Source organism: Condylura cristata, unplaced genomic scaffold (genome assembly GCF_000260355.1).
Source record: "Condylura cristata isolate star-nosed mole 26May11 unplaced genomic scaffold, ConCri1.0 scaffold00018, whole genome shotgun sequence".
In the NCBI taxonomy this organism is placed as follows: Eukaryota; Metazoa; Chordata; class Mammalia; order Eulipotyphla; family Talpidae; genus Condylura; species Condylura cristata.
Window position 1 is genome coordinate 34659213 of NW_004567119.1, and position 26464 is coordinate 34685676.

General features: G+C 39.5%; 1 protein-coding gene across 2 annotated transcripts; it reads left to right on the forward strand.

Annotated features, from left to right (window-relative positions):
• The first annotated feature begins 4689 nt into the window (after positions 1-4689).
• ZNF281 (zinc finger protein 281) lies at positions 4690-9858 on the forward strand. Of its 2 annotated transcripts, none has more exons than XM_004685475.2 (2): positions 4690-4802; positions 5024-9858. In XM_004685475.2, exon 2 carries the CDS (start codon positions 5042-5044, stop codon positions 7745-7747), a length of 2706 nt encoding a protein of 901 aa, XP_004685532.1. In that variant the 5' UTR covers positions 4690-4802; positions 5024-5041; the 3' UTR covers positions 7748-9858. The 2 variants fall into 2 exon arrangements, with proteins under 2 accessions (XP_004685532.1, XP_004685531.1); XM_004685474.2 differs by having other exon boundaries at positions 4696-4802; positions 5028-9858.
• Positions 9859-26464: the final 16606 nt, after the last annotated feature.

Below are 26464 nucleotides of genomic sequence, written 5' to 3' on the forward strand. Positions count from 1 at the left end.
TTCTCTCCACCCTCCACCCCCCCTTTCCCTTAAGTTTCTATTTTTAACGCCTGTACAGTATCAGATGTAATATCCTGGTGTTCTTTCCCTAGTCCTGGCTTTGGCCCATAAAGTATACACATGCTACAGGAATCCAGCTACATTTGAGATGCTTCCTGCATAATTACTGTTCTACTTAAAACATTGAGAATTGGTACTCGACAGATAAGAATACTGTGCATACATGGTGGGTGGCTATGTTTGTGGATAAATTAGCAGACACCGCCTGACACCAGAGGCCATTCATTTCAGAAATGTGGTACACTTTCAGTCTTCAGTAGCACAGAATGTTGGTATAAGGAGTTCCAGAAACCTCAGTGCCAGTTGAAGTTTGGCAGTTGGTTCCTTCCAGCTGTTTTTAAAGGTATTCTCTCTGCAGAAATTTAAAAGTGTCTCATAGTTAAGACTTAAGATTTTTAGGTTTTAGCTGTTTCTGTTTTGATTCTTCCCTTGGGAAACAGAAAATGGGACCTTTATCCAGCAGTGGAGGGTTTCTGAAGTTCTGTAGAGTTAGATCTAAATTGTCACAACTGTAAATTGCTGGTAAAATCAGTGGTGGGAAAGTCACTGTGTGTAAAGCATACAATTAAATTATTATTCATGTTGGACTTTCAACAGTTATGGTGACATCAGGTAGACAGTGCAAGAAAAAAAAAAGGCAGAAAGTCTAGAAGCGATTTAAAATCCGAGGCTTTTTGAGGTCTTTTCATTTTGGGGTTTGATCTTCAGATCCTTAAGTGTGCATCTGTTAAAGAAAAAGTTAGATTGAAGCAAATTTTATTGAAAATTACTTTTCAGTCAAAATCCTGTTTTCAAAAGGGAGGTGTTTATTGTTGATCATTTTACATTATCCTCAAAGGTTAAGTGTATTAAATTTGAAAATGGATAATGAGTAACGTAGAAATGTAGTAAAAAAAATATTGGGACATGTGTCTCACTTTACTTAGACACAGAAAAAATGATATATTTTTTACTCTTTGAGAAAACTGAATTTACAAAATTATACATTATGATATACATTATGAAACACTTTGATTTTCAAAGCATCATATAGATTTCAGGAAATCAACTGAGTTTCTTCATATAGATAAATTGTAGGGAATATTATTTAATATGTAAGATATTGTATATTTTTGTTTTAAGAGTTATTTATGCATACAAGAACTGGGGTGCAGGCCAGAGGTACAGGGGTGAGGGGATTCTCCAGAGACAAAGTAGGGAGTAGAAAAGGAAGATCAATCAAAATATAGTGCTAAGGGGATCAGTGGGCAAGACAGGAGAGGTCTTCCTGACTGGGGATCAAACTCCTGCTGCACTGGCTGGTGAGAGCTTGATAGTACTGACTTTAACCCCTGCGCCACCAGGAAGGTTGTATTTAAATCAGGAACTCACCCCATTGCACAAAGCAAAATACTCCTATCTTATTTAATAAATAGAATAAAGATGTGAGTGAAATGCTCTCAATTTTACATCTCTATAACACAGTATGATATAACAGTATGATATAAAGAATCAGCAGACACTAAGAGGAGTTGATTTTTCTTCTAGTTTTTTCATAAATCAGAGAAGAAATATTTCTTTTTGAAATATCTAGGATAGGGCTAAACAGTAGCTCATAAAATGAGTAGCATCTAAGCAGTTTGAATTTATTGTCCACTGTGTAAACGATGTGAAGGATGGGATTGAGTGTTAGTGTCCACCTTTGGGACACCACAGCTCCACAATGCGTAAAGTTCTCAGTTGAATTTTCAAAAGTTTATAACCTAAGTGGCAATTTTTGATCGTTCAAAACATGTTATTAAGCTTTCATCCTAATATGAACACATGTACTGCAATAGTTTCTGAAATTTCCATATAGAGGTGGAAATTTGGAAATGGATACTGTAATTCGAAATAATAATATAAACTGTTGCAAGATATATGTGAACTCTGGGTACCACCTTAACATTTCTGTAAATCCAAAATTATTCTTAAAAATAGTCTCTTTTAAAAGACACTAACAAGAACAGAATTTATTTGTTTTATTCAATCTCTGGTCTAGTATTTTCCTTTATTACCTATAAGATGTAAGCATTTGGAGTAAATCAAATATGAAAACATTTCTATAGAATTTTTCTTCAAACGTGTCATATTATTTAACTCCAGAACCCTTCCCAGATTTTAGTTCAGACTGCCATTTGATATTTTATGAATACCTAACATGAATAGGACAATATATTTACTATCCTCTGTAAGGAAACAAAATGAAAAGCATCCTGCTATTATTATCTCTAATAATTTTAAACCATGTCATTTTATTTGCTTAAAAACTAAGATTTTAGTTTGAGTGAGATTTGATTTATAGTTTACAATTAATTAAGCATTTTCTAAAGCTAAGGACTAATAAATGGGAGGCCTTTGGAACTTTTAAATATATAGGGTAATATTTTATTAATATTAATAATGTGAATAATGTGAAATTTTATCTCAACTTAAATTGGTATTTTAAGTATTATTTAAAAACAATTCACACTTACTGCTCTAAGTGTATCCTTTTAACTTGTGCTTGACTATTAAATCCTCTTTGCCCTATTTAGGCTGTAACATTTTAGATGCTATACTCTAAAACAGTGCTTAGTAACACTGATGCTTTGGGCTATTTTTATGATACCTTAATGACATTTTTTGAATTTATTTTTTTCATTACCCAGTTCTATTTCAGAGACTGGCATATTGATTTTTCTAATTAATACAGCATGAGCTGAGATGGTGTTTTCGTCTTCTTTCTAAAGAATTGAATAGCACTCTAAGTGAAGTGCTGGTATGTTATCTTATAAATGCTCAAGGTACAGCTTCTAATGTTGAAAAATCGAAAAATAAATTGACCTTGATGAAGTGTGTCTTCTTTGGTCTGTTCCCAGGAAAGTTTATTTCAGGTATTTCTACTGCTGAAATGATTAGCGTTAACAGCCTTTTCCCTCCATTTTATTTTACAGGGTCTCTTCATCTTCCTGATATATGGGGTGTACAACACAGAGGTAAGTCTGCTCCGAGTATCTCAAGGCTGACAGAGTGAATGAGAGAAATGACAGGTTTCTTATCTTGATAACTGAGGAACAAAGTTGGCTTTTCATATGGGTGTCTTACTGCCCTTCACACTTGGGCTGGCTTATGTGCATCCCAGCTTACCATTCACCACTGACACCCTGAATAAAGGGACAGACTCATTTCTCATGGGCACTGACTAATATTTTACTACTGCCTCAAGTTTTTGAATTTTCAGTTTTTAACACTTAACTGTACTTGACATTATTCAAGTTTCACAGTGTAAGTGGCAGAATGCTTACATGTAGTTGCATGGAGTAGAAAAATACTAATATTTCTTTTCTAAAAATGCTCACTAAATATTCTCCTTTTAAGTTTTTGAGCAAGCTCAGAGAGGTTAATAGTTAATAATCTTTATAGCTTCAACTGTGAAATGTCTCAGGGCAGTTATTTTTCTTGTTTAATCTGAGAAGCGATTTAGCTAGAAATATTGAGAAAATTGATTTGCAATTGCATTAACAGATGCTGGGTAAAGGTATCATAATCGAAGTTCCAGTTTCTCCAAAAAAATTGCTGATTTATGAATACTGTTAGGGATGTAGCTGGTTTAAGTTTTTGCAGGCTAATATAAGCATGCCCCGTGTCCATAGGCACTGAATAAATATTTGCTTGATTTTGTTAACTCTTGGATGTCAATTTATTTTGTCATTTTCTTCTTAAGGGAAAAAATAATAATTTTGCAGTTGTTTCTCCGTATTCTGCACAGGTGGGTGGGGGCGGGAGGCCAGAGTGGATCCTAGCACAGGTCTTCCAAAGGCCTGCTGGCCCTCTTTTCCCAAACAACCTGAAAAACCAAGCAGCAAACGTGACAAACAGACTCATTAGGCAGGCTGAGAAGGTATGTGGGTATTTAAATAACATCTGATGATGATGAAGTATGCGTGTGGGCGTGTTTTACAGGCGACTGCACCTGGCTTACACCCAGTTTCCTTTTCCAGTAGCCTTCAGGTAGGTTGGCAGTAAGACAATTTTTTTTTTTTTTTTTTGCAACGGTACCTCTATTGCGGTTTCAAAGCAGGCTCCTCCTATAAATGCAAAAGATCTGCGCCCATTATTAAAGTGTCTCCAAACTGAGGGGTAACTGTAGCGATGTTTTAATAAATGTTGAGGATTTGAGGTTTAATGCCTTTATGTAGAATCAAAAGGGCCCTAAGTGGACCACGCTGCGTTTGGATTTTGCTTCAATACCAGGGCTGCAGACTGCAAAGTGAAGTCCAACATTCTGTCCTCGGTGTCCCCCACCTTCTCCTCCAGCCTTTCTCTGCAGATCCCACGCCACGCCGCAGCCCCGTCCCGCGGTAACTTCCCGCCCCTTAAGTTCCACCTCCTAAGCGTCTTTCCCCCAGAAGCCCTCACCCACGTCCTCCTCCCCGGTGCCGCCCACCAATCACGCCCATTCGCCTCGGAAGCCTCTCTTTAGAGGGGCTCCAAGTCCCCTCCCCTCCGGCCCAGGGCCTCTCCGCGGCCCAACCGCCCCAGTGATTGACAGGCAGGCCGGGCGGAAGCTGCGGCGCAGGCGCCCTGGCTCCGCCGAGCTCCCCTTTGGCCGGCCGAGTAGTTCCCAGCAGACACCGCGCCGCGGCTGCGCAGTGCCGGGGAGGCTTTTAATTCCATTGTGGAGAGGACGGCGTTATTTTTATTAACTGGAGGCGACGGCGGCTGCGGCGGCGGCGGTACCCGTAAGTGTTGCCGGTGGGTCGGAGAGGGCGAGGGCGAGGCCTGGGGAAGGGTCGCGGAGCCATGCGTGCCGGTGCCGGAGGCTGCTGGGCTGGGAATTAGAGCTGGGCGCGTTGCGGTCTGGGCGGCGGCGCGGCGGGGTCCCGGCGCTGCGGTGGTCCCGGCCCGGGGCCCGGTTCCACCTCCTTCCCTCCCTCTTCCCTCCTCCTCCTCCTCTCCTCAGCCAGGCCTCCTCCGGGGTATGAAAATCGGCAGTGGGTTCCTGAGTGGCGGCGGCGGTACCGGCAGTAGCGGTGGTAGCGGCTCCGGCGGCGGCGGCGGCGGTAGCGGCGGCGGCAGCGGCGGCGGCAGCGGCGGCGGCAGCGGCAGGGGGGCAGAGATGGAACCCACCTTTCCCCAGGGTATGGTTATGTTCAACCACCGGCTTCCCCCGGTCACCAGCTTCACCCGACCGGCGGGCTCGGCCGCCCCTCCCCCGCAGTGCGTGTTATCCTCCTCTACCTCCGCAACCCCGGCCGCCGAGCCCCCCCCTCCGCCAGCCCCGGACATGACTTTCAAGAAGGAGCCGGCGGCGTCTGCCGCGGCCTTCCCCTCGCAGAGGAGCTCCTGGGGATTCTTGCAGTCTTTGGTCAGCATCAAGCAGGAGAAACCCGCCGAGCCTGAGGAGCAGCAGTCCCATCACCACCATCATCACCACCACTATGGGGGGCTGTTCGCTGGGGCCGAAGAGAGATCCCCGGGCCTAGGAGGCGGGGAAGGGGCCAGCCACGGCGTCATCCAAGACCTCAGTATTCTCCACCAGCATGCCCAGCAGCAACCAGCCCAGCACCACCGCGATGTATTGCTCAGCAGCAGTAGCAGGACTGATGACCACCATGGCAACGAGGAGCCAAAGCAGGACACTAATGTCAAAAAGGCAAAGAGGCCAAAGCCAGAATCTCAGGGAATCAAAGCCAAGAGGAAGCCAAGTGCATCTTCCAAACCTTCTTTGGTTGGAGATGGAGAAGGTGCCATCCTCTCCCCAAGTCAGAAACCTCATATCTGTGATCACTGTAGTGCTGCTTTCAGAAGCTCCTATCACCTGCGGAGACACGTCCTCATTCATACAGGAGAGAGACCTTTCCAGTGTAGCCAGTGCAGTATGGGTTTCATTCAGAAATACCTACTGCAGAGACACGAGAAAATTCATAGTAGAGAGAAGCCATTTGGATGTGATCAGTGCAGCATGAAGTTTATTCAGAAGTACCATATGGAGAGACACAAGAGGACACATAGTGGAGAAAAGCCATATAAATGTGACACTTGCCAACAGTATTTTTCGAGGACTGATAGACTGTTGAAGCACAGGCGCACATGTGGTGAAGCCATAGCTAAAGGAGCCGCTAGTGCAGAACCTGGGTCACCAAACCATAACAATATGGGTAATCTGGCTGTGTTGTCTCAGGGAAATACAAGTTCTTCAAGGAGAAAAACAAAGTCAAAAAGCATAGCTGTTGAAAATAAGGAACATAAGACTGGTAAAACAAACGAATCACAAATCTCCAATAATATAAACATGCCGAGTTACTCGGTAGAAATGCCTGCCGCGTCTTCTAGTGGAGGCATGATTGGCACTGGGATAGATGAACTGCAGAAAAGGGTGCCAAAATTGATCTTCAAGAAAGGAAGCAGGAAGAATACAGATAAAAACTACCTTAATTTTGTGTCACCGTTGCCGGACATAGTTGGACAGAAGTCCTTGTCTGGGAAACCAAGTGGCTCACTTGGCATCGTGTCGAATAATAGTGTGGAGACTATTAGTCTTCTCCAAAGTACAAGTGGCAAACAAGGTCAAATAAGTAGTAATTATGATGATGCCATGCAGTTTTCAAAGAAAAGACGATATTTACCAACTGCCAGCAGCAACAGTGCCTTTTCTCTAAACTTAGGACACATGGTCTCCCAACAGTCCGTCATTCAGTCTGCAGGTGTCAGTGTTTTGGACAGTGAGACCCCATTGTCGCTTATTGACTCCTCAGCTCTCAATGCTGAAATTAAGTCTTGTCATGACAAGTCTGGAATTCCTGACGAGGTTTTACAAAGTATTTTGGATCAGTACTCCAACAAATCAGAAAGCCAGAAAGAGGATCCTTTCAACATAACGGAGCCACGTGTGGATTTACACCCCTCAGGAGAACACTCAGAATTGGTTCAAGAAGAAAATTTGAGCCCAGGCACCCAAACACCTTCCAATGATAAGGCAATCGTGTTACAAGAATACTCCAAATACCTCCAACAGGCTTTTGAAAAATCCTCTAATGCAGGTTTTACTCTTGGACACGGTTTCCAATTTGTCAGTTTGTCTTCACCTCTCCACAACCACACTTTATTTCCAGAAAAACAAATATACACTACATCTCCTTTGGAGTGTGGTTTCGGCCAATCTGTTACCTCAGTGTTGCCATCTTCATTGCCAAAGCCTCCTTTTGGGATGTTGTTTGGATCTCAGCCAGGTCTTTATTTATCTACTTTGGATGCTACACATCAGCAGTTGACACCTTCCCAGGAGCTGGATGACCTGATAGATTCTCAGAAGAATTTAGAGACTTCATCGGCCTTCCAGTCCTCATCTCAGAAATTGACTAGCCAGAAGGAACAACAGAAAAACTTAGAGTCCTCAACAAGTTTTCAGATTCCATCTCAGGAGTTAGCTAGCCAGATAGATCCTCAGAAAGACATAGAGCCTAGAACAACATACCAGATTGAGAACTTTGCACAAGCGTTTGGTTCTCAGTTTAAGTCGGGCAGCAGGGTGCCAATGACCTTTATCACTAACTCTAATGGAGAAGTGGACCATAGAGTAAGGACTTCAGTGTCAGATTTCTCAGGGTATACAAATATGATGTCTGATGTAAGTGAGCCATGTAGTACAAGAGTAAAGACACCCACCAGCCAGAGTTACAGGTAAGGTCCCAAAAGAGACCAGGCTGGAGGTCTTCTAATGTAACTTTGTTTTATTTTGAGAACACTGCCATTGGAATGTTTCTACACGATCCTATTAAGAATAATGTAATGCCCTTTCAATGCAACTTTTCATATTTAGTTTATTTTGTTAGCGTGATTTTAGCTGTTTGTATTATGATTTTTAATCAAAATCAATAGATTAAAAATAGTTTGACATTCAAAGTGACAATGTTTAGCAATCAAATTTACGTGTATAGATCGTCAGGGAATAGCCCAAAAGTTTTAAATGCAAAAAAAAAAAAAAAACCCACAAAAAAACAAAAACAAAACAAAAAAACCACACAAAAAAACTTTGTTGCTAGGATTAAGGTTATTCTAATTGCTTTACTCTCAGGAAAGTGTAATAACGCATGGGAATTCTGTACGTTATCACTGTAATGGAATATCCAATTTACAGATAGTATGATATACATTTCATCATTTAAGTAAGGGATCGAAAACATTTCAAATTGCTCTACCTGGGCTGATATGATATAGATGTAAGTTAAGGGATCGAAAACATTTCAAATTGCTGTCTCCACCTGGGCTGATCCAAAATTCTGAGATGTTGGCTACCTATATTTTGTTGCAGCTTTTTAACTGTACTCTGAACTTCCAAACCACATTCATTCCAGCCTGGTAGAACAAATATTCTTGGATCTTTGATCAAAGCCTGGAATGATAGCTTTAATAAAAGAAGAAGAAGGAAAAAGGAAAAAAAGCACCCTCTCCTTATCCCAACTTTAACAAGGCTGTAGTTCCACTGAGAGTCATCTGACATCTGATACAGGGTTGAAGCCCAAGTGGTTGGTTGGTTCCAGTATTTGAACCAAGTTGGAATGAAATAATTCTTTGAAATTTGGGTATGCATCCTCTGTTATACATGGCCTAAAAATACTGTCCTCTTGTCTGTGCTATTACATAGCAGCCACACTTGTGTTTTTTTGCTTTTCTTAACCTGTCTTTCTCAGAGTTTCTGGGCTGGCCTTGTCCCCTGTTCTATCTTGACAGTTTTAATTTTAGGATGATTTACATTCAATTGGTAATTCCTTATGCATTTTACATGCCTTGTAGCATTAGAATGCTAAACCATAGGCTAAGTATCCCTCCCTACTTTTTTTATTTTAATAAAAGAAAACCTATACAGGTTTCCATGTATAGTTAAAACCTTGCATACTCTCAGCTATAGCCATTAATAAGGTTGTAATTCCACCTGGTGACAGAGCTAGTGTGAGGGATTAAGAATGTGTCTGCATTTTAGTAGTGGCATCAGAACCTCTTTGTGAAATTGCAGCCTTTAATGTATATTTTAAAAGGGTGCATTAGTCAGTATTGTACAGGGGTCTTGTAAAGTCATCAGAACTTGCTATGAACGCTAATTGCCATTTGAAGCTACTGGTCGACAGTGGCTCTCTGCTCTAAACCACTTTTTAGCAATTGTATTTTTTTCCTGATTATATTTTTTAATGTACTTTGATGTTTATGCTGATGAGTTTTTTATGTACTTTTGGTGATGTTTCAGTCTTATGTACTCTTCTGGCGTCAGAAAAGTACCACTGGTTGTTTGCAGTCTTATTGTGTAATCAGCCTACCACAGGCTTCCATGTATAATAAAGTAATTAATATTGTGCAAGTGTAAAACACTTCTGTTATGAAAGCAGTGTTTGGAAAATAAGAAATTATTAAAAATGGTTACAAAATACTAGTTAATTTCCTTTCCCCACTTTCCTCCCTTCAGTCTGCTTTACCAGCTAAAGGGTCACCTATTTGTCATTGCAAGATTCTTAGAAAATGTGTTTAATCCTCTTAAATACACTCAGTACTAAAAAGTCTGTATTTCTTATTTTGGTAAGTGCGGTAAGTTCTCGTGGGTACAGAGTACAAGCTGTAATCAGAGGATGGAGAGGACCTTTACCCCACTGTATCTCTTGAGCTGTATGATTTTCTCCAGTGTTTTGTTTTATACAGGTTTTGACTTTCTTTAACTTTTATTGTGTGTACTGAATACTGCATATGTATTATTCTGATTGTTTGCTCTAGTTTACTACCAATAAAAGACCTGTTAATCACAAAATTGAAGAAAGGAGATATCACTTAATATCCAGCTTTTTATGATTTTCAGATTTTCCTGTTAACTTCATTTCACAAAATACTCATGGTCAGTGGTTTAGTTACTTCAATTTTTGTTGTATATTTTTAATCTTAAGTATTCCTGTTTTATAGGTTTATTTTATTTGGAAATTGGGTAAATATTTTCTTGGTGTTTGAGGTGCACTATATATGGGAGAGTAGAAATTTAGTATGTGAATTGGATGTTTTATTGAAATTGGGTTAGCCATCTTAAACATCATTCCAGAGAGATTATTTATTGAACTTTTATTTCAGATCAGGATTTCAGTATCTCTAGGTTCTAAGTGCATCGTTTTTTGCCTTGAAAAGGTGGTTATAAAATAATACAGCAAATAAAGATGGTCTTGATTATCTTTAATTAGACAGAAGTTGTTAAGAGTTCTAACATTGTTTTTAGATAGTTAAAAGTATATTTTAGAAGGAAAGCGCTAAGACGTAACTATTAAAGATGTGAAAACAATGTTTGCAAGTAAATATGTTAACTTTTAAAGATGAAGGAGGAAAAAATTGTAGATGATTGTAAAATCATGAGAAAATTGCTTTGAAATTTAGTCACTATAAATGTTGAGGACTTAGAGTAAATTATTAAAGGGTAAAGAGATCTTTGAGTCTTTGCCTTTTTTCCTACATGATACATTGTATAATGATAAATTACATTTCAGTATAAATAAGGATTTCTCTAGTGAGCCAGTATGATTAGGAAAAGTAAATTAGTTCTTTCTTTGCCAAGGTTAATCCCTTATTTGGTCATTTAATTGAGCAAAAGTGTTCAGCAGAATTTCTGATTCTGCATTGAAATCCAGCTCAGTTTCTCTGCACAGGTGATTTATTTCTCTGTTCTAGATTAACCCTAACATACTAATTTTCTTAACCCACCCACCTTTTTTTTTTTCTGTTCAGTAGAATGACAGAATTTTTCAGTTAAGGCATTTACTTTTTAATTGGTGCTAAAGAACCAATTAGGAAATTATGCATTGGTGTGGCTATAAATTCAGGGTAAGGACTGTCTTAATTTAGCAGTTGCTGGTCAGTAATTTGTGGGAATTTCATAGTGAAAACAGAAAAAGGTGGGAAAAAATTAAATTTGAATTTGTTTATAAGTGCAACAGTGATACAAATACTTCTGTCCCAACTTTATGTGCATTACATGCCAGATAACACAGGAGTGACTTTATTTCATTCCGGCTGTCTTACATTTTGTCATTAGTTTGTCACTAGTAGCATTTATGCCTGAATTGTGCAACAGTTTGAGCACTATGGCCTTTTAAGGACCTAGGTAATCCTTAACTTCCAAATTCAAGAGTTCTTGTTAAACTGAAGAACTATCCTCAAAAAAAAATGAGCTTTTGAACTTCAAAGTTACATTTTTAGAGTAAACTACATGTAAAGGCTGTCATTTCCTGAGTTTTATGATCATGTTTTCTGTGATGCATAATGACAGGATTTCATTTCTAAAATGTGATGCAAGATTCCTTTGTTAGTGTGTGATGCTGGTCCGTGCCTCACGTTGCGTGAGGTTATGTCAGTAATGTTCCTCAGATATTTTTGTTACGGGATCCCTCCTGGCATTAAGAGGAGAGCTTTGTGGTGCTTTGCCAATCTGTTTTTGTACCTTCTATGGAATGATAAGAGTTCCTGAGATAGATTTTGAGAAGAAATGTGTTGGTTCCACTTGCTGTGTTTTGTGTCCTGAGTTTATTACTTAAAATGAACATTAGCATAGAACAGCCTCTGGAAATGCTGTTGTCTTGTCCTTGATTTAAAAAAAAAATCCTTCCCAATTAGAGTTTAAAAGAGATCATTACTATAAAAGGACATACACTTAATTTTTTTCCCCCTCTGTACCTGTTTTGCTCTTTGAAAAAGTACAGACTGTATTTGAGTGACTAACTTTAAGTAGAGTCTATTTACATTCTAAGTGAACCTTTGACTCACTCCAGCTAGAGCTGCCTAACATTTTTAGGGTCACAGACTCTTTAGGCAGTTGATGGTATGATTGATGTCCTTCTCAGCCCCACACATTAACAATATTCCTAAACACAGAAGTTTACAAGCCAATCTATGCTTACAAGTCTCCTCCCCATACAATATTTTAACTTAACAGATCCCAAATTAAAACATCTTGCCTTAGAAGACTGCCTAAATACTGAAATGTGATTGTACAAATAAATAGGAAAGTTAATACTTAAAACTAAAAAAAGCACCAAATATCAGAGTACTTTAATATTTATCTGTAATTTAACATTCAAAGAACACTTTCAAGCTACATAAAGCCATAGAGTTTTATGATAAGCTGATTGAATAATTGAAAAGAATATAGTTCTTTGCAGTTTCTCATCTGATAAGTACTATAGAGATCCTTGGCTTGACAATAGTTCAGTATGTTCCATCAACAAAGAAATGTGTTCACAGTGTATAATAACTACAGTCAACTACTGTGATTCTTTTAGTTGCATAGAAATAGCTTCCCACAGATGTGTATTGGCAAAAATGAAACCCCACAAGCATCCCACACCTTTTACCTAGAAGTAATAATACTGAGTTCTTAATAACATTAAGACTCATTTCATATAACAATGTGATAAAGTTGAAATACACTGTGTAAGATAAGCCTTGTAAATAAAGCTTGTTATATGTTGTAATAGGTATCTGGAGAAGAATGTGATGATTGGATCTTACTCTGAGGGCAAAATGTGTTCCCTTATGTTTGTAGGGAATAAAGGAAGACTGGCAGAGACGGTATGGTAAATAACTTAACATGGAGAAGAGGCTTAAGTTTTGGCTCCACTATTGACAGGGGCACTGGGAAATTTAGAAGGATAAGGAGATCTTTGGTTGAAACCTCTGTTTTGTCTTTCAGTTTAGGCTTGTATTTTAGTTTGGTCTGAACTTTAGTACTATTGTGGAACAATTAATAAATAACTCTTAACAGACAACTGTGGTGAACTTCTGTTTACATTCCTAATCTAGGAAAAAGATGGCTAATCTTTGTGTTTATATATTGAATCTTTTCTCTAGTAACTCATAAAATCACACAGCCTTCACAGGCTGGTGAGAATTATTTCTTACCAAAACAATTGCAGTCAAAATTATTATATGATCAAGTGAATATGTACAGGAATTAAGACAAAAACTCTGAATCTTTATCAACACCCACACACACCCACAAAGTCAAAAATTTACAAGTATAGCATATAAAGACATGCTGTAAAGGAAAAGTGTGAGCGGTTGTAAAATGTTGGAAACTCCCTAATTATTTAAGTTTGCTTTGAAAGTGTTTAATTCTAACTTGTGACTGGCTCATTTGTTCCTTCTAATTTAAAAATCTTATTTTATTGGAAAGTTAATGTTTTCATCAAGAACTTAAGTTTTCATTTTGAGCTCTGGGTTAAGTACAGCTTTTTAAGTCTGGTGTGACACTTCAGTTTTTAAAGAGTGGATTGCAAGATTGACAAGATCAACAATATAACTATTTTATGTTTGTAGGCCCTTCCTACAAGGAAGCCTAGTGCAGACATTTGAGAGGGTTCCTTTTTGGAGGATAATGACAACTGTAAATGGGTATCATTGTGGGTTTCCATGAATAGTCTGCTCAGGACCTTGATCATTTCAGTGTGGAACTAGAGAACTCTTCTGAGACTGCAGTTTCTTAATGGTCCAAAACAGCCTAAGTGCTTAGTAAAGATTAGGAAGCAGATGAAGAGACCTGGAGTTTTCATCTGGCAAATGGATAAAGCACTGGAATAAAAATTACTAAATTGCACCTGATAGAACGAAGACATAATTTTTACTCAATCATAAGCACAACATTGAAAAACAGAGCAGGGTTGATAGCACTCTATCATTCCATTAAAACATTTGAAGAATGGTACTGCTTTATACTTTTGTTACAAGTAGCATTTCAATGACCATCTTAATATTGTGTTGTTAAGGGTTAAGTTGTTAAGGTAAGTTACTGTGGAATTTTGTTCCTTTGGATTTGCAAGACAATGTTGCAGCATTTCCAAGCATTTATTTTTTATGAAGTCCGCTAATACATTACATGTTTTTATAGGCAATCACATTTAGAAAAGTCAACTATTTGCTAAGTGTTTATGCCAATAATGAAGCTGATTGCTTAAAATTTTAGTTTAGAAAATTTGCAAGGGTAGTCAGAAATCATTATACTAACAGTTTTAATTGCCTCATTCTTAGTTGGGAAAAAATTAGGTTATGCCTAAACGTAAATGGTTCAAGGTTTAGTTGAAGAATTACAAAACATGAGTTTTAAACATGGTATAAAAAACAATTAAAACCCTTGGTTCAGATTCATCTATGAAAGGAAAGGAAGGACTTTTGTGTGAGGACAAAGTGAAAAGTGTTCCAAGGAGAGAGATTGTGATGGACATGTACCGTCACATGGTCATAGTTTAAAAGATCTTAAAGATTTGACTGAGGCATATGCGGGTGGCTGTTGGCTGATACGGGTTCCTATGGGTTACTGCTGGTAAATCGTTGGAATGTATTACGAAGGCAAAATTAAAATGCGATTTGGGGGGATTTCTAGAAAAGACTGGTAGAATGAATAGAAAATTACAGTTTTTGTTTTCATTCTTTGACTTTATTAAACTTAGAGAACATTTGGCAAAAAGAGAGAATATTAATGATACGGATTTGCTTTTGTTGAGAATGCCAGTGTTTGTGACCTAAAAAAAAAAGAGGGACAGTAGCATTCGGGAAAAGATGGAAGGAAAAAGTGCCTCGCAAATGTGTATTTCTAATAACATTCAAATGTCCTCTCTTGAAACTTGAAATTTTGAATTACTGCAATTCAGTGTGGGTAAACAATTTGGGAGGGAAAATACTATCACAGACAACTTATAATACAGGTAAAAATTTCATACTTAAATACTGAGTAGTAAAAAAAACTTTTGCTTTTAAGTTCTGTCAATTCCTCTGTATTTAATTAAAATCTTACATAATGTGCAAGTAAAATTTTACAGGGTTGGATATATAAAATTGTGAGATCATCTCAGGATTCTCCCATGGCATTTGGTGATGGAAATTATTTTTCTGAGTTTCAAACCTCAAGTAAATAATATGCATCTTAATAAGAAATTATCACTGCAGTACAGTTACCCAACTGAAGCAATATTCCATCTGGAACTAAAACATAAAAACATTTTGAGCTGTCTGAAAGTACTGTTTGTTAAGAATGTTTAGTACTGAAATACCAGTTGGAATTTTGGCAGCTGAATGTGAGAGCAGAAATTCAAAATATTTGTAGAATTGCCCTTCATAATTCAGTTAGTGATTCTGTTTATAAGCCATGTATAATTATTTAGATGATCAAATTTATTCTCACTATCTCCTTACCCCCATGTACTTGCTTTCTAATAAAATATTCAGAACACAAATTACTGGAGCTGACTATATAAAAAAAGAATTATATTTTCAGATGGAAGACTAGCAAGAGCAGATGGTAGGGACATTGCTCAGCAATAAATAAGATTAATGTGTTCAGAGCTATTAAATTGTGAAGAGAGAGGGAAGAAGTTTAGCCTATCAATAGGAAGCAAACCACTGCCTGACCTGACTTGTATTTTGAAAAAGTTCATTTCTGATAAACAGGCCTAGAAAATTGAATCTCAGAATAGATGTTGTTCTTGAAGTTCTTTGATCATACAAGGTTTAGGGAATATTCAGCTTATTCCGTGTCTCAAGAATAGCTAGGTCAGACCTGTAGGAGGCCTCCAGTGTTGGACAGCAACGTTTGGGTTTAAGTCAGATCTTTCTTTTTTTTTGAGGAAAATTGAAAAATTTCACTTGATAAAAGCCCAGTGAATTTCAAGAAATGTCTATTGAAAGGTGGAAATTAAATACTTTAAGTATCTTAGATGTTTACATAGTGAACATGTAAAATTTCTCTAAATTATCAGGTATTACAGTTGAATAAATCATAAATTTAGCTTACACGTCACAAGTGGATGTCCCCTTGTGAAACCATTAGATTGGCTGAAACCAGTTAATATAACAATTTATAAATGAATCTTTGTTTTCATTCTTTTTTTGAATTAGAATTTTTCCTCTTTTCTATACAATGCCATCTTTTGATAATTTTATAGTTGCACTTTGCTGATTTTGTTTTAAATTCTTTTGTAATAATAAATCAGCACTTCACTGTTACAGGGGGCCCCCACGAATGTGCTTTTTTTCAGTTGAAAATGATGATGCTCAGTGCCCCTCTTTATTTTGGTCCCAATTTCATTATAATGGAAATTGAAACAGGCTGGACAACTGCCTGGTCTTGAACTGGGAGTGTATCCCCCCCTCCGTTTTTGCTACTTTTAATCTCATAAATTTCAGCTGCTCATAGTGTACAGTTAAATTCAGAGGTGGTATGTGTGTTGTGCTAAGTGTTAAGTAATGTTGAAGCAGAAAGATTGTGAAAAAGCTCAAGCTCATCTGTTGAAATCAGAAATTAAGTTAAATATATTTTTACTTTTAAATATTCTACGTTCTACTATTACTTCCAAAACAGGACCAAAGTGTATGTTGATGCTCACTGCATTATAAAAGAGAGAATATATAAGTAGGAGAGATTATTTAGTACTGGGACCTGCAGTCTTCATAAAGTATTCCAGGCACTTCACTATCTTGGAAGCTGAAAGGAAGACAGTTCACAGAAACATGGCCTGTACTTTTCGTTGGCAAGCAGCTCGTATAACTAGTCTTCTACAGCTCTGTTTACCATTTCAGTGCAAAGTTGCTTTGCTCCTGCAACTGGGTGTCTCGGGCCTGCTCAGCAAATGGACCAGCAACACTGGCAGCTTCTAGGAGCCAGTTAGACATACAGGGTCTCAGCCCCACCCTAGGCCTGCTGGATCAGAAGCTGCATTTCTGCGGGATCCTCCAGGTACATTGCAATTAAAGAAGCACTGTCCTAAAACTTGCGCTTGTGTTCCAGTGCTTTCTTCTTGACTTTCCTTTCTCACCTGTTAGAAGCCACCACTTACCCTAGGTCCTTAATTCAGATTTCACTGGTATAGACTTTTCCTTCCTAGTCTTTTTTAAAAAAAACTGAGATGTGGGCCCTCCCTGTGTGGCACAGCGGGTTAAAGCACAGCACTGAGAAGCTAGAGCCACTTTTGCATGAGTTCAATCGCCGCGCTGGAGGTGGCTCACATGGGGTAGCAGACCTCTCCTGACCTGCCTACTGCTCCCCTCAGCAGTGTACTTCGGCGATCTGCCTGTTCTGCTCCCCACTCTGTCTCTGGTGAATCCTCTCACTGCACCTGCAGCTCTGTCCTGTACCCCAGTTCTGTATGCATAAATAAATATTAAAAAATTGAGATGTACCTGACAGGTGAGATTGTATTAGTCTTAGGTATACAACTAGTAATTTCATACATGTATGTATCACAAACTGACTACCACACTGGATAGACATAGTTGTAAACACTGGTTTAGTTGGTTTTTTTTGTTTGTTTTTTTAAGATTTATTTATGCATACAAAGCTGGAGTTTAGGCCAGAGGTGGGGTGAGAGGATTCACTAGAACCAGAGTGGGGAGCAGGACAGGCTGATCGACGGAAATACACTTTAGGTTTTGGAAGTCAATCTATGGAGCAAATATCTGGGGATCTACTATATGCTAGGCACTATGCAGTGTGCTAATGGTGAAAATAGAACAAAATTAAATATCCTTAAATTCTAGTGGAGGAGCTGGGGAAGCAATATACATTGTATGAAGTGAGGTAAGGCAAATGCTACAAAAAGAAAGGGACCAGAAGACAAAAGGAAGTGAGCTGTGTGCTTTCAGGTTGGGAAGGCCCTAGGCAGATTCACATGAGGTAGGAAAGTGGGTGAAGCGATCTTAGGGCGTCAATAGCCAACCATGAGTAATACAAAAAAATATTGAGATGGTCCTCCCTAGTGGCACAGTGGGTTAAACTGCAGCACTGCAAGCTGGCCACAGCTGCTTCAGTGTGTGTGTTCGATCTCCGGCCAGGAGGTGACCCATATGGCAAAGCAGACCTTGCCTGCTGCTCCCCTCAGCAGTGTACTTTGTTGATCTGCCTGTTCTGCTCCCCACTCTGTCTCTGGTGAATCCTTTCACACATACCCCTATACCTCTGGCCTGTACCCCTGTTCTGTATGCGGAAATACATCTTAAAAATAATTGAGTATAATCACTTAGTATGTCACAGACCACATAGCACTTGGAGGCATCATTCTGTAGCCTGTGCATCTGGTGGACACACAGACAAGGGATTAAGGGTCGTCTCTCCTAGGGTGATGTCACTGGTAGAACACAGTGGGCTGTAGTCACCTCATAGTGCTGAGCTTTAACCCGTTGCGCCACCAGAGAAGGCCCTCATTTGTCATCTTAAGGCTTTGTTCTGTTTTGCTTTTACTGTTTTTCCTCAGAGGTCTTGTAGATTTACGGAATGACCCATGTACAAAACTTTCTAATCAGGCCTAACTTTTAAATTCTGGCTCCGTCACTATAGCAGACTTACTTCAGCTCCCAAACCTGAATGTCCTCTCCTGTGAAGTGGTTGGTGTATTGAGGTGGCACCCTCGATGTGGGGCTTGGGAACTTAGCAGTTCAGAGGAATGACCATCACAGCCAGCCTGGTGCCGCCATTTCAGGCGCGTGTGTGCGCGAGTCTTGGGTAGGGAGTAAGGGAGTAACTTTATCACACCAGAGGTTCTCAGTCTGGCGTGATTTTATCTCCTACAGGCCAATGGGCAATATCGAGACATTTTTGACTGTCACAACTTGGAGAAAGGATGCTGCTAACATCCTGCCGTGCCTGGGGGCAGTCCTGCACAGCACAGTTAGCTAGAATGGGACACCCTAGTACTGGTGGAGAAACCGTACTCAAAATGGTGTTCCGCTATGGGGCTAGATGGGGGACAGGTGGTGAGGTCTGTGGCATGCTCCGATAACCTGATCACCGTCTAGATGAAGGAGGAGACGACAGCCAGTGAGCAGCTTTCCTAGAACTACTATTTCATCTCCAAGCTTGTTTTTAGGTCAATTTTATTTCTAAGTGTGCTTGTAATCTGACAACTATATTGGTTAATTAAAGGAACTCACTGCTTCTTAAAGCTAAAATTAAAACTACCGAATGGACATTCAATGCCTCTGTAGGCTTCACTCAGGCTCTCCTAAATTCTATTGTATGCTGGATAACTTACGCCATGCAAACTATGCTAGATTTAGGATGACAGGGCAATATTTTGAGTTTGAAACCAGCCTCATTTCTTTAGGGAGGACACATCTATTTGTAGTTGACTAAAACCCCCTGTCTGTATTAATTTCATGTTTTGTAGACAGTAGTGAAAAGTAGTGAAGAGGTATGTAATCCTCTCACTTCAAGGGTTTTCTTTTCTTTGTTTTCTCTAAAAAATGAAACCTCCCTGACAGTGCAGCCTTCCTCTCAGTGCCTTACCCAAGCAGCACCTCTATGCGGCATGCACAGACGGCAGTTGCCTGGCAATTGCTGCTTCAGATCAGTAGCAGCAGTAGTAGGAGCCCTGTCAGAGGTTGTTGTCAGGAGAAGTGGCTCATATATGACTCGACGTGCTAGTTGGTTGACTGGAACCTCATTGTGGAGCTGGTCCTGCCCCTAATCGTTGCGTGTCCTGTCATGCCGGGACAACATGTACTAACCCTTTCAAGTACACATTCAGAAGAGCCCAGATGGCTCATAAAACTACCACTGGCCGTGTGTGGTCTTTGAGTGTTATCACTCATTGAACATCTATCTGCTTTGTGCCAGAGTGTTCCTACTTTGCCTCATTTAAATCTCCTGAACAAGCCTGAAAAGCAGGATAATGACAATCTCGTTTTACAAAGGAACAAATTGGGTGAGGACACTTCCACCAGAGAAAGTCAGAGATGGTAAAGTGAGGATGCTGACCCAGGGCTTGGCTGTCCGCCCTGCTGCCCGAGGCTGGGTGTGCAGCCCACACCAGCCACACCGTGGTGGTGCAGTGCTCAAGCGAGGGCCAGAGGCGTGGGCTCCTGGAGCAAACCCTGGCTCCAGAACTTATGAGCTACATGATTTTGAGGACACCGCTAAGCCTATCAGGATGGCTTCTTCCAGGAATATCCAAACACTCACCTGCGTGGCTCCCAGGGCGGCAGCCAGTCTGGGAGCCGGACGGGAGCACCTTGCCATAGGTAAGGCTGCCTTTCCGCCTGCCCAGGAACCCTGACCTGCCCGTGTTAGGTAACAGAGGTTGCCTGGCAGAACTGGGCGACCTGAATGTATAGGAGAGAAGGGTTCTATTTTTACTCATCCTTTTGTGAAGAATCTTCCCCTGTCCTATTTGTGATTTCCCTAGCGGGGCAGTGTTGACGCCACTGTGTTCAGCTGTTTGTTTGCGTTTCCAGTGTGTATAGTTTCTAGTGCTAATATTTGGAATTTGCACACTAGGAGAGTTTTTTATTTGAAGAAAGCAACTTTAAAACATGAAAAGGTAGACTTTTTTTTTCTCTGATACTCAGATTATTGTATAGTTTCTGTTAGAAAGATGAAGATCAAGGAAATTTAGTATACATATGATGGCATGACAGTAATTCCTCATTTTGTTTCCCCCAAACCAAAACATAAGAATTTATAGAAACACTTTTCTCAGTAATCTGTCAGGCTATTCTTGCTTACTAATATGAATAAATAGATAAAAGGAAATAGAGTTTTATTAGCAACAAAATAATAATGTCAAGGTTGTTTGTATGCCATGAAGTTTGACTTGTTTTGTTTTCAGAGTAAATACTTCAGAGAAAAATATAGCAACTAATACATTGAAAATTAAAAATACTCAGTGTTTATATACTAGATACATGTTGGTTTTTTTTTTTAATTAAAATCTTGAAGTTTTTCTGAACTGTGAAATGGGAGACAACTTGAAAAAATATTTTTTAATATTTATTTATGCATGCTAGCGTGAGAGCTAGGGTACAGGCTGGAGGGTTCACCACACACTCAGTGGGGAGCAGAACAGGCAGATCCACTGAATACACTGCTGAGGGGAAAAGGGGGAGACAGAAGCTGTGCCATGTGGGTCAGCTCCCTGGGCAGGGATCAAGCTCGAGCTGCAGTGGCTGTCGGTAGCTTGATAGCGCTGCAGCTAAACCTATTGCACCACCAGGGAGGCCCCATTTTGAAGTTTTTTAAAACAAAAATGGCACATAACTTTTTTTATTTTTTATTTTTTTTTACTATTTCATTGGCTGTCTTGAGGTAAAATTGACAAATAAAATTTAATATGAATTAAAATTCATATTATGAATATATTGTGTGTATGAATATATTGATAAAGAATTCCCACAATCAAATTAAATTGATTAACAACATCTGTCACCTTGAATAGATTTTTTTTTTGAGAATATGTAAGAGCTACTCTTAGCAAATTTCAGTTCAACAATGCAATGCTTCCAACTTCAGTCACTTATTATTACATGTTAGACCTTTAGAAGTTCTGTATCTTATAGCTGAGAACCTGTCCCTTTATGGTAATCGTTCACTCTTCCCCTTACTCAGAGCCCCTGGCAACACCAGCTTATGTCTCTGAGGGCAACACTTTTGTTTTGGGTTTCCACATGTTACAGATGCCATACAGTCTCTGTCTTTGGTTTATTTCCATTAGCGGAATGTCAGCCACACATGACAGGATTCCTTCTTTTTAAAGTATGAATGATAGTCTGCTGCATGTATGTGTCACATTTCTTTGATCTGTTCATTTGTGGACTAAGGCATTGTTGTTTTCCACGCCTCGGCTATTTAACGCTATAGTGAGCCTCAGAATACAGGTATCTCTATGAAATAAGGGTTTGGTTTCCTTTGGGTCTGTACCCAGAAGTGGGGTTGCTGGATCACATGGTTGTTAGAGTTCACATTTTTTGAGGAACTTCCATACGGTGACTTCACCAGTTTACTTCCCACCAGCAGTGCACAGGGGATTCCTTTCCTCTTCATCCTTGTCAAAAGTTATTTCTCACCTATTTTATGATGGCCTCACAAGTGTGAGGTGATTCCTGTTGTGGTCTTGACTTTCACTTCACTGATTTTTTTTTTTTTAAGATTTATTGATTTATGCATACAGAACTGGGGTACAGGCCAGAGGTGCGGGGGTGGGGGTGAGAAGATTCACCAGAGACAGAGTGGGGAGCAGAACAGGCTGAGTGGCAAAGTACACTGCTGAGGGGAGCAGCAGGGGGGACAGGAGAGGGCTGCTGTGCAGCTCCATGTGGGTCACCTCTGGGGCTGAGGATCGAACTCTTACTGAAGTGGCTTTAGCTTCTTAGTGCTGTGCTTTAACCCGCTGTGCCACCAGGGAGGGCTCCCCACTTCGCTGATTTTTAAGTGGTGTTTGCATGTACCTGCTGGTCATCTGTATGACTTCTTTGAGAAAATGTCTATTCAGATCCTTTGCCTGTTATTAAATTAGATTGTTGTTACTGAGTTAAATGAGTTCTTGATGTACTCATCAAGGGATATTGGGGTATTCACCCCTTTTTTGATATTTAGTTTGCAAATAGTTTTATTTGTCCTTTCATTTTGTTGATGACTTTCTTTCTCACCCAGAAGCTTTTTAGTTTGATGGAGTCCTACTTGTTTATTTATGCTTTTGTTGTCTTTGCGTTTATAATCAGATCCAAAAAAGCCATTGCTAAGGCTGATATGGAAGAATTTACCACCTGTGTTTTCTCCTAGGATTTTTTTTTGTTTCAGGTTTGATCCAAATTCTAGTGATCAAACTCCAGAATAAATTTCCAATCATATCTCTGTATTTCTATTGTTATTACCCAGTTCCAGGTCACCATTATCTTTTGTTAGGTCTTTAAGTTCCTAGCGCTCCTCCCTTTTTTCATGCTACCATACAATCAATTTCTTCTAGGATTACTCATGTAATGTCCCTCCTCTGCTTTAAACTCTTCAGTGGCTTCCTACTCCTCTTAGAATAAAACCGAACTTCCTGTGAGGCCCCACACAGCCACTGTACTGTCAACATTTCTCAGATTGCGCCTGGCTCTCTGGACACATAGGCTTCCTCTTGGTCCCTGCAAAAAGGCAAGCCCGTGCCAACTCAGGACACGGGGTTTGTCACTCTTCCTTGCTGTCTCCTGGGGGCTGTGCACACTGCCTGGCACTTGGAAGGTGCTCCACTTAGTATCTGTTAGATGAGAGGACAGTTTCTTCTTGAGAGGACTGTGGGAAGAGAGGCTTAAAGAATAGTAGGAGGCTAATCTGGTAGGAGAGTTAAATCGTGGAATGTGAGTTAGAGGATACAAATCTAGGCATTACATGGAGAAAAGGCACATGTGGCCAGGAGAGTGACAGCACAGAGGATTTGGGGGTCCATGGTAGTACAAGGCTCCATCAGGTTGGGTAACAGGTAAACTGTTAGGAAATAGGCCAAGATTGAATGAAGTCAAACTGCCAACACTTTTCATAAGATGTGGCACAACGCAAAAATTTTGAAGGTTTTTGGTTGGGTTAAGGGATAACTATAGAATCTTTATGCCCCAAAATAGTTTTTTATATTTTCTGGGAATATTTGATTTGGGGCTTTAACTTTTGGTAGGGAGTAGGCTGAGAATAGTTGATTGCATTCTCTCTTCACTATCATAGCAGATACAAAGTTTTCACATAAGATATTACCTTTACTATTGCCCTCTGATATATTTTATTCTTTTTTTTTTGTTTTAAAGTATTGTTGAGTTCCACTGAAAAGCAATCTGTTACTTGAAGAACACTGTGCTAGAAGAGGAAGATTATCGCTTTCTTTGACGGAATAGCTTATACAGCTGTCTGAATTTTGTCCCTTCTAGGAGAGAGATGGAAAGGGGAAAACTTGGCTGAGAGGTGGGGGCACTTCTGTTTGTGACTCTAGCTTTTACATCAGTATTTAGGACAGGTTCTGAATGTTTTAATGGATAAACAAATAAGTCAGAAGGCCTATGGCCCATTTCCTTTTCTTTGCTCTCTTTCCAAAAGTCCGCAGCACTGGGTAATGAAACAGAGAACAAGTGACTAATCCTTTTCCCTTCTAGCCGCCTTCTATGGCTTCTGATTGTCTTTATTTGAGGGGAGCATTTTTTTATTTCTAGACATGGCTTAGGTAGACCTTCAGCTGCAAAGTTTAGTGCTGTTAAAAGTGCATATAAATTACATCATAAAGAAAGCAAACACTTCCTTGAGTCATCCAGCAGTGCTGGGATGGAATTTAAAAATAAAAGTATTTTAAGTTACCTAAGATGAAGGCCCATTAATGGCATAAGTTAAGAACAGGAAGAAGTTAAGTCCTTAAAGAAGACTTGGTTGCATTTTACTTGAAGTACGACTGAAAATGTGTTTGCTTTGTTTTTTTTCTGATTTACCAGAGTACATATTTATTGTTAAGAAGTTCAGACAACTATTTCAATAACATTTTTCTCAATTTCCTTTCAGTTTTCTTAATGGACATATATTTTTACTCTCTATGTTTTTTTCTACGTAGTTTTAAAATCTGACTTTAGTTTATAGATACCCTTTATGGTTGGTACCTATTGTTATATGTATACTTGAAATAACTTACACTCTGAATGCCTATGTTTTTTACCTTTCTTTGATCATTTTAACATGATAAACTCTGTAAGAAAATGTACTGGATGAAGGTTCTTAAGCTTTGCTATTGCTAAATTGACCTGTTACTCACCTGCAATATATATAGTACCCATCTTAATCCCAATCTTTTCATTGTCAAATACTTCTTTTAAAGAAATGTTGCTGTAAGTGGGCAAAGGCACAGACTTCCAGCTATAAAACAAATAAGTCCTCAGAGCATTAGAAGTAAAAAAGAAAATAGGTGTCATTTTGATGAAGGGGTAATGTAGTCATTTTATTTTCATTTTTTGTGACTAGGAATTTTTTTCTCTACATTTATTGGCCATATTTTCTTTTGTTGACTGACATTGCATGCATTTTCATTTCAGACTTCATTTAAAATTAAACACACTGCTAATGTGCCTTCACATGGGCTAGACTTTCATATACTGCTAGTTGGTAGTTTACGTTAGTACAGCTTCCCTGTAAATAAATTTATTTCATAAAATGTGTGTATAATACAAACAGCATTTGAGGCACCAGTTACAGTTCTTTTTTTTTTAAGATTTGTTTACTTATGCATACAGAACTGGGGTACAGGCCAGAGGTATAGGGGCCTGAGAGGATTCACCAGAGAAATAGTGGGGAGCAGAACAGGTGGACTGATGAAGCACACTGCTGAGTGGGCAGCAGGCAAGACAGGAGAGGTCTGCCATATCATGTTGATCACCTCCGGGGCGGGGATCGAACTCATGCTAAAGTGGCTTAGTGCTTTGCTTTAACCCGCTGAGCCACCAGCGAGGGCCACCAGTTACAGTTCTAGGAACATTTTCTATGGGAATATTGTGTGAGGTGCCAAGAGAAACAGAGCTGTTCATTTGCTGCCTATTTATAATTGTAAAAAGAAAAAATAGGAAACATCCTAATGTCCAGCAGGTTGACTCACTTATTCTTTCTTTATTTTGGGGCCTCCCTGGTGGCGCAGCACTGTGCGGCTCCACAGCCACCGCAGCACAAGGTCCATCCCCGGCCAGGGAGTGACCCACATGGTCAGCAGACCTCCCCTGTCTCACCTGCTGCTCCCCTCCACAGAGTATTTCTGCTCCCCTCTCTGTCTCTGGTGAGTCCTCTGACCTCCCACACCTCTGGCCTGTACCCCAGTTCTTGTATGCATAAATAAGTAAATCTTTTTTAAAAATTGATTTTATAAAAATGGAAAGTTGCTAAGTGTTTGTTCAGCTTAGAGAAAGTTGTAAAATAACGCATAGGATGAGTCCTTTTGTCCTTTTGTAACATTGTATGCATGGGGACAGATCTGGTAGGGCTCATAGTATACCTGGGTGATGGGATTGGGGACTTTCCCCCCTAAATCTTTACTTGCTTGTATATTCTAATTTGTCAACAGTGTTATCTGTAAAAAGTAAAATTCTGCAAGAATCAGCAAGAATCTCATGAAGTGTCATGAGAAGAAAAAGGCATGCTTGACTTAAAGTTGCAAAGTGTATTGGTAGCTTTATGGAAATGGTTGCTATAATTGGAATATGTTCTGTTTTAAAATAAGGTAATGGAAAGTGCCTTTTGACTTATTCTCATCTTTTCATGTTATTAAACTTAGAGATTCTAAGTTTTGATGTGGGATTTAAATTCACTCTCATAATTATTGATAGAGTTTTTGTCAATATGCTGATACAAAAGCTTCTTTCCCAGCTTGACTCCCATTGGAGATGTTGACCTTGCAGAGATGGCCTGTTAATACTGTGTCAGTAGGTCATGCTTACAGTGATTCTTGTTTGGCAGTAAATCTGACACCTTTTTTCTTTTTAAAGGGAAATTAAGTTTTAAAAGTCTGAGTTGGGTTGACTCTTTAGCGGTGAATGTTAGGAACCTTGTAGAAGTCCATTTTGGTCCACTATGGGCTGTGAAGTGTTTATCAGTTGTGCTCTCTGTGAAGGCCTCGAGGTGGGCAGGCTC

What these genes read in the sequence shown, in the direction of transcription:
- ZNF281 (XM_004685475.2), top strand. Translation starts at nt 5,042, where the DNA reads ATGAAAATCGGCAGTGGGTTCCTGAGTGGCGGCGGCGGTACCGGCAGT.